Consider the following 8,796-nt stretch of genomic DNA (forward strand, 5'->3'; position numbering starts at 1 on the left):
TATAAACTCACCTGTTATACATGTTATAAACTCACCTGTTATACATGTTATAAACTCACCTGTTATACATGTTATAAACTCACCTGTTATATAAGCCGAACGCGCTGGCAGAGTGGTCTGTCCTGTTAAGACCATCTCCTGTTGTCCCCAGCACCCCCAGATTCAGAAGAAGTCTCAGTACATCAAGTACCTGTGCTGTGATGACGTCAGAACCCTGCACCAGTGGATCAACAGCATACGCATCGCCAAGGTAAACATAGCGCTGTCCTGAACAGCTGAGCTGCTCTGGCGGTCTGGTCACACTGCTACTGTGTTCATCCGTGCTCATGGTGGCTCTAGTCAGCCTGAAGGATGATGGTGTGGGTGGATGGGTAGTACTGTATTGATCCTCAGGGGGAAGTACAGAAGGTGATAGATGGTACTCTGTCTGCTGTGTGGAGCTCTGTAGGTTAGCGTCAAACCGCTGGATAACCTGTGTCTTGTGTGTGCGTGTGTGTGTGTGTGTGTGTGTGTGTGTGTGTGTGTGTGTGTGTAGTATGGGAAGCAGCTGTATGTCAACTACCAGGAGGCCATGAAGCGGACAGAGGCAGCCTACGATTGGTCGTCTCTGTCCAGCTCCAGCATCAAATCAGGATCCAGCTCTTCCAGTCTACCAGGTGAGAGAGCAGACTGATTCTGTCCAATCAGGTGAGAGAGCAGAGCGATTCTGTCCAATCAGGTGAGAGAGCAGACTGATTCTGTCCAATCAGGTGCTGAGCCTGCTCCTGTATCTGGGCTTGGTCTCCCCAGCAGAGGGGTGAGCGTGTTCTGACCTCCTGTCTCTCTCTGCTCTCCCCTCTGTTCAGAATCCCAGTCCAACCACTCTAGCCAATCAGACAGCGGGGTTTCAGAGAACATCTCGTCAGGCCACGCCCGCTCCCAGAGTGTGGTCAGCTCCATCTTCTCTGAGGCCTGGAAGAGAGGCACCCAGGAGGACGCCACCAAGGTAGGCTAGATATCCCCACTCCACCAAGGTAGGCCAGATATGTCCACTCCACCAAGGTAGGCCAGATATGTCCACTCCACCAAGGTAGGCCAGATATGTCCACTCCACCACAGTAGGCCAGATATGTCCACTCCATCACGGTAGGCTAGATATCTCCACTCTGTTGTGGAAATTTCTGTCACAGAGTATTGTTCAGGAGAGAGTGAATGCCAACATTCTAAGTTGAACAAAGTTTATTACATGCAAGCAGGCAAGCAGCACAGTAGCCACATACATGTAAAATACATACAAACAGCACAATAACATACAAACATCCCCAATAACCCGTCTGGAGAAGGGGACTGTCAAACCTCAGTCGTTGGTGTCTGAGTTACTTCCCTGCCCTCGCTTCCCACCCCCCAGTCCAGCTGGATTCCTGTTTTGTCCACAGAGAGCCTGTCAAGGCTGGGTCGCGAGCAGAGACAGTCACTTCTACAAAAACATAAGATTACAAAGTACACAGCACTCTTTCTGTAGCCAAGGTATGAGAGGCCAGTTCTGTGGCCTAAACAGCAGACAGTGTTCAAGAGATCTAACCAAGGTATGTGAAATCAATTCAAATAATGTCTAATAACACAGAATTTTCCATTACAACTCCACCTGGGTAGGCTAGATATCTCCACTCCACCAAGCTAGGATAGATATCTCCACTTCACCAAGCTAGGATAGATATCTCCACTTCACCAAGCTAGGATAGATATCTCCACTCCACCAAGCTAGGATAGATATCTCCACTTCACCAAGCTAGGATATATATCTCCACTCCACCAAGCTAGGATAGATATCTCCACTTCACCAAGCTAGGATAGATATCTCCACTTCACCAAGCTAGGATAGATATATCCACTTCACCAAGCTAGGATAGATATCTCCACTCCACCAAGCTAGGATAGATATCTCCACTCCACCAAGCTAGGATAGATATATCCACTCCACCAAGCTAGGATAGATATCTCCACTTCACCAAGCTAGGATAGATATATCTACTCCACCAAGCTAGGATAGATATCTCCACTCCACCAAGCTAGGATAGATATCTCCACTCCACCAAGCTAGGATAGATATCTCCACTTCACCAAGCTAGGATAGATATCTCCACTCCACCGAGCTAGGATAGATATCTCCACTCCACCAAGCTAGGATAGATATCTCCACTCCACCAAGCTAGGATAGATATCTCCACTCCACCAAGCTAGGATAGATATATCCACTCCACCAAGCTAGGATAGATATCTCCACTCCACCAAGCTAGGATAGATATCTCCACTCCACCAAGCTAGGATAGATATCTCCACTCCACCAAGCTAGGATAGATATCTCCACTCCACCAAGCTAGGATATATATCTCCACTCCACCAAGCTAGGCTAGATATCTCCTGAGCTTTAGGCCTGATTCATAGTCGACGCAAACAACGCAAGCTACGTTGTGAATGCAAGCTCCAACATGACTCGAGAGCTTGCGCTCTGTGTTTTGTTTTGTGGAAACTCAAGGAATTGCACTATTGCTTGCGTCAAGTGACAAATTTCGGCATGACACACGCAAGGACGCAACGAGACCTTGCATGGCCTTGCGAAGCTTGCGTTGCTTGCGCTTATGAAGTTTGCGTGGACTATGAATCCGGCCTAACTCTGCCCAGGCCAGAGGTAGAATTAGGCCATTTTAGTGCACAGCTCTGATGCAGAACAGGCCTGGTTGCCCACCAAGTTTCTGACATATGAATGATTTTATCGAAAATTGAAATGATACCTGTTTGTGATCTGTTTTAAATCAATCAATTTATTCAACTAAAAGGCCAGTTATTCAACTAATAAAACATTATGACAAGGAAATAGCCTGTAGTTTTGTATTAGCCGCTGATGGAAGCTGATGGAAGCCGTCACAGCAATTCAGATAGTATTTCATTCACAGGCTAGAAAACATGGCTATGAAGAGACAGCTGTGCAGTTCACATGGTAGAGGCCATAATTCTGACCCTAGTATTATATTACATGAGCAGGAAAACAGGAAGATGGGAAATGTCCTCAAACGCAAACATTTACATTTAAGTAGACAAATCTCTTTTTTCCCCCAAAGAATACATCCACTGAAATTTTAGAAAGGTGCAGAATAAAAGTATTGTTTTTCCCTCAAAAAAAATATAGATTATGAATTTGTCATTTTTAAAATTTTGACGGGTCCGAAATGAATGTAGTGTTTATCTGTCTGACATGTCTGAGGTTTGATTCCCACCTCTAACAAGGCTTGTGAGCCAATAGGATCACACTTTCATACCACATGGTATCTCTGTCAGCAGCCGTAATCCTATTGGCTCGCTAGACTTGTTAGGATTGTTATTTTAAAATGTGATCTATAGCATCTTTAACAAGTCTCCTTAAACAGTTAAACAAAGTGTCTAATAACCATTTAGTGTGATGAGGTTTAGGGCATTCAGGTTCATGGTTCTGCATGTTCATGGTTCTGGTGTTCAAAGTGGCACGAGGCCAGACAGCTCCTGGGGTTAGGGGGACATTACATTATAGTCATTTAGCTGATGCTTTTATCTAAAGCAACATACAATAATTGCATTTCATTTAGGAAACGTGCTACTGCTCACCAGAACTCACAAGTGCTTCTCCTTTCTAAACAAGTGACTAAGAGCATAATCTAGTGCTGAAGGCAAAGTGAATGATAGTAGACTCAAACCCAGTGCACGTGAAGGTGCTCAGGGTTGGGGGGGAGAGCCAGGCAGCTCCTGGGGTTCGTTCGGTCCAGACCCTCCTCTCCCGTGGTCTTGGTGGTTGGAAGGTGTTGGTGGTTGAACAGGTGAACCCATGCCGTGGTCCTAGTCTGGTCCCGGAGGGGACTGTGGTGTGGTTTCTGTTGACTACTCTCCCCTCTCCTCTGCGCCTGTTCCAGGGGTCAAAGGTGAAGTTTGAGGCGGTGGTGCCCCTGTGCACCGGAGGGGACTGAGGTCAGGGTGTGACAGCTCGCTGTGTTCTAACGCTCTCTCCTGACAGACCTCGGTCACACACACACACGCACACACACACACACACACACACACACACACACGCGCGCACACACACACACACACACACGCACGCATGGCAAACACTGTCCAGTACCCCAGCTGGTCTGGAACCACTGAACAGCGGGAACAGTCTTATGCTTATCTCTTCAAACAGTTGGTTCCCTGGCATGATCTGTATTCTACAGTATGTGACCCAGGTCTGACACTAACAAAACGTCTGCTACCCCGTCACTGGGTTGAGATGTGGGCAGAGACTGGTCAGATTGTGGTCGAAGTGAGAGTGTGGTCATAGGTGTTCAGCGTGTGGTCAGGACACGGTGTGGGGAGCATGGTGTGTGTTCAGAGATCCAGAAAGGCCTGCATCTGTTTGGTGATGACTCTTCATGCATCTTGCTGATGTGTTGACGTTTTTTACCTCAATGTTTGAAAAATGAGAAAAATTGATGTTTGATTTTAGTCAATGTAGTATGTATTAACATGATGAGTTGACTTGATTTCTGACGTGACCTGACCCCTAACACCTCCTCTCTTTCCACCCCTCCGTCTCTCTCTCTCTCTCTCTCTCTCTCTCTCTCTCTCTTTCTCTCTCTCTCTCTCTCAGATGAGGGTGGACCCCATCAGCAGACCCTACCCCCTCCAGCTGCCTCCCATGCCCCAGCCCTCTCCCCCATCCCGCTCCAGCTACCCCGGCGTCTCCCCCGAGTCCCCCCCCTCTCCCCCCGACCCGCCCCCTCCCCCCCCTCTCCCCGACACCCCCCCCCAGGCCCCCCCCGCCATGTTGGTGAAGTACAGCACCATTGCCCGCCTCCAGGGCGCCTCCCAGTCGGGCCACCAGTACAAACCCACGTCCGGCCCTGGGGGGCCACAGCTGGCCCCCGCCTGCCCGCCGGCGCCCCCTCTCCAGTCAGTGAAGCCCCAGTACAACACCCTGCCGGCCTGCTACCCCCCCGCGCTGTCCGCCCCCTCGGCCCCGCCCCCCCTCGCCATGCCCGCGCTGAGGATGGGCAGCCCCACCCCCAGCTACCTGCCCCCGCCCCCCCCCGAGGAGGCTCCTCCCCCGCTTCACCAGCACGCCGACGGCACGCCGCCCCCCCCTCCCCAGGAGGCGGAGCCCCAGTCCCCCCCCCTCAGCAACACAGGCCTGCAGCACTTCCTGGCCCAGAAGTTCCCTCACATGGCCTACGACTTCACCCCCGACCCGCCGGACGACCTGCCCCCCCCGCCCCCCCCGGAGCCCCTGTCCCCGCCCCCGGCTCCGCCCCCCGCCCCGCCCAAGGCCTTCACCGGCGGCTTCCCGCCGCAGACCGCCCCCAAACCCTGCGGGCCCGGCCACGCCCTCTCCCCCGTCTCCCCCTCCCCCCCCCTCGCCCACGGCTCCTTCAGGAAGCAGCAGAGCTTCTCTGCCGGCCACTCGCCCAATCAGAGCTTCTCTGCCGGCCTCTCACCCAATCAGAGCTTCTCTGCCGGCCTCTCGCCCAATCAGCCGCCGCCGACACTGCCCAAGCAGCACAGCTTCTCCTCCAAGACCCTCCCCCTCCCTGGGCCCCTCTCCCCCACCCCCCCCTCCTCCCTGGTCAAGCAGATCGTCAACCAGTTCCCCGGCTCCTCCCCCCTCTCCACAGAAGGCCCCAGGCCGCCGCCCCCTCAGTCTCCCCCAGCCGTCAAGGCCAAACCAAAATGGCAGCCGGGGGGGCAGACAGCGCCTCAGTCCCCCGAGTTCCCCCCGCCCCCCCCAGAGAGCAGCCTGGACTTCCCTCCCCCCCCTCCCCCCCAGACCTCCCCTCCCCCCTCCCTTCACTCCTCCAAGATGGCCTCCCCCATCAAGAAGTCCCCCTCCACCTCCTCCTCCTCCTCCTCCTCCTCCAGCAGCTCAGCGGGGGGTAGGAGAGGCCCCCCCCCCACCCCCCAGCGCAACTCCAGCATCAAGTCGTCAGGCGAGCCCCAGGATGAGAGGCCTAAGAAGGTGGAGAGCCTGGTCAGTAAGTTCGGCCTGTCCTCCTCCGGCTCCCCGTCCAAGGACCCCGCCCCCCCCAAGCCGGGCAAGCTGAACCTGGCCAACCTGCCGCTGGCCCTGCAGGGCCTCCAGACGGGTCAGCACCGCCGGCCCAGCCTGGACTTCCCCTCCCCTCCCCCCCACGACGCCGACTACTTCCCCCCTCCCCCGCCCGACTCGGAGCTCCTGCCCCCGCCCCCCCTCCCGCTGGACCTCCACCCGGGGGCGCCCAAGGTGGCGGTGGTCAACCCGCAGCCCCAGGCTCCGCCCGTCGTCTCGTCGTCGTGGAAGCACAGCTCCCTGAAGAAGACCCCGCCCCTCGCGCTGCACAGGCGGAGCAACACCGTGGCGGACCCCGCCCCCCTGTCGCCCCCGCCACAGCAGGCCCCGCCCCACGGCCTCCCGCCCACCTCGCCCAAGGGCTCCAACCTGGCAACCCTGCAGCCCCTGTTCCTGGAGGACCTCAGCCGGACGCTGAGGAGGAAGTCCGTCACGCGCCACGGCTCGCTCACCTCCTCGCGCCTCTCCTCCAAGCTGGAGCCCGTAGCCATGGCGACCATGGACGACATGGCGCTGCCGCCGCCGCCCCCCGAGCTCCTGCAGGACCAGCAGCGTCCGCCCGGCGGGGGGGGCTACGGCCACGCCCACGCCAACATCTCAGGCTATGCAACGCTGAGGCGCGGCCCGCCCCCGGCCCCGCCCAAACGGGACCAAAGCACCAAACTGACGGGGGATTGGTAGTGAGCAGGACGGGGGGGCGGGACCTAGAGACTCTGAACCAGTTACATCCCCCCCTCCAGAACTCTGTCCATCTGTGCGTCTGTCCCTCCTCTCATAGCCACCCGACTGACTGAGCTAGAACCCTCTTCCTTGTAATCCCAGATTATCATTGTTATTATTATTATTATTATTATTATTATTACATGATTACTCCAATGAAAAAAGCAATCCCGACCACCTAGCAGCTTTTCCACGTTTGTGCCGCTTTGCATTGAATATAAACAGAAACATAAAGAAAGAAACGAGCTGCAATATAACTGGTTGTGCATGAAGGGACCATGGAGGGCTGGGGACCAGAGGACCATGGAGGGCTGGGGACCAGAGGACCATGGAGGGCTGGGGACCAGAGGACCATGGAGGGCTGGGGACCAGAGGACCATGGAGGGCTGGGGACCAGAGGACCATGGAGGGCTGGGGACCAGAGGACCATGGAGGGCTGGAGACCAGAGGACCATGGAGGGCTGGGGACCAGAGGACCATGGAGGGCTGGGGACCAGAGGACCATGGAGGGCTGGGGACCAGAGGACCATGGAGGGCTGGGGACCAGAGGACCATGGAGGGCTGGGGACCAGAGGACCATGGAGGGCTGGAGACCAGAGGACCATGGAGACCAGAGGACCTGGCGAGGGGGGAGGGGGGGGGGGGTTGTATAGAAACATGTGGACGATGGGGAAGGGAGGGGGGGAGGGAGGGGAGGGAATGGGGAAGTTACTTTTACTTTTGTGTTTTTATATCAGATTATTTAATACCTGAAATATATTATTATTTGAAAGTTGTGTTTTTAAAGCCTAGGGAGTGAACTGAAGGGTTAGGAGCAGGAGGTCAGAGGGAGGTGTAGGTGTGTGTCCCAGGGGGCAAGACTTCCTGTCTGCCCTCTCTGTCTGTAGAGTGTACAGTTGTTAACTCTTATTCTAATTAAGATTTTTGTTTGCAAATTGCACCAGTATGGTTGAAAACCTGCAGCAGTTTTACTGTAGAGAGATGAAGGTGATGAAGATGAAGATGACTGACGAGGCAATGATCCACTCAGGTGGTCGAAGAAGGTGCACGATGAAGGTCCAACTCTGGGATTGGCTGTTACTCTGGGGGGCGGGTCCACCTCTAGGATTGGCTGTTACTCTGGGGGGCGGGTCCACCTCTAGGATTGGCTGTTACTCTGGGGCTGGGTTAGATTCACCTTGTTTTCGTTGGTTGCGTTATATGTCTGTCTTTTTTAAAGTCACTGCTCCTGGCTTGACATCTCTCTCAGCTATGCCCCCAAGCCCAGGTCCGACCTTTGACTCAGAGAGCGAAGACACTATGTGTGTGTGTGTGTGTGTGTGTGTGTTTGTGTGTATGGAAAACAGATCTGTTTGACAGTCTTGTCCTGGTTTATTAGTACTGGTAGAGTACTGGTACTGGTTTACTAGTACTGGTTTAAAGTACTGGTACTGGTTTACTAGTACTGGTTTAAAGTACTGGTTTAGAGAACTGGTACTGGTTTATTACTTTCTGCAACGTTGTGAATGTTTGTCCTTCAGGAAGTGGTGAATGAATGCACCCCAGGTCAGCTGTGCTGGCGAGGCGAGACCCATGTTGGTTCACATGAAGCCTTCAGCTGTGCTGTGTGTGAGGATGGGACTGCTGGGTGTGTGTGAGTCCCAGCTGGGTTCACATGAGTAGTCCTGAGTGAGACTGTAGCATTAAGACCTCCTCCTCTCCTCCTGTGTGTTGGTTTGAACCAGGGCTGCGTTGGGCAAGGCCAGATGCTCTTATATGTTCAGAGAGCATTCAGTGTTGTGAACGTTCAGATACAATACATGTACATGAATATGTAGATAGTAGACACGCATTGAAGCATAAGGAATCACCTCAGTTTTATTAAAGACACTATCTGTAACATTACGCAACACCCTTCTGAACGCAGCCCATGCTGGCTCAACATGGCCAGAATCTCTCTGTAATCAATCACGTTGCACTACTGTCGTCACCACTTTAAATCAGCCAGA

The 8,796-nt window shown here is 53.9% G+C and overlaps 1 protein-coding gene across 1 annotated transcript in view; it reads left to right on the forward strand.

Moving 5' to 3' along the window:
* The window catches only part of raph1a (Ras association (RalGDS/AF-6) and pleckstrin homology domains 1a), a gene marked incomplete at both ends in the record, with an annotated part of 34,764 nt that extends 27,995 nt beyond the window's left edge, over positions 1-6,769 (forward strand). Inside the window, 5 exons of the mRNA XM_084443557.1 lie at positions 152-250; positions 536-656; positions 846-985; positions 4,637-4,777; positions 4,823-6,769. Of these exons, the coding sequence (XP_084299683.1) occupies positions 152-250; positions 536-656; positions 846-985; positions 4,637-4,777; positions 4,823-6,769 (2,448 nt within the window). The remainder of the gene's footprint in view (positions 1-151; positions 251-535; positions 657-845; positions 986-4,636; positions 4,778-4,822) is intronic.
* Positions 6,770-8,796: the final 2,027 nt, after the last annotated feature.

The sequence above is a fragment of the Borostomias antarcticus genome, assembly GCF_949987555.1.
Source record: "Borostomias antarcticus genome assembly, chromosome: 9".
Taxonomy (NCBI): Eukaryota; Metazoa; Chordata; class Actinopteri; order Stomiiformes; family Stomiidae; genus Borostomias; species Borostomias antarcticus.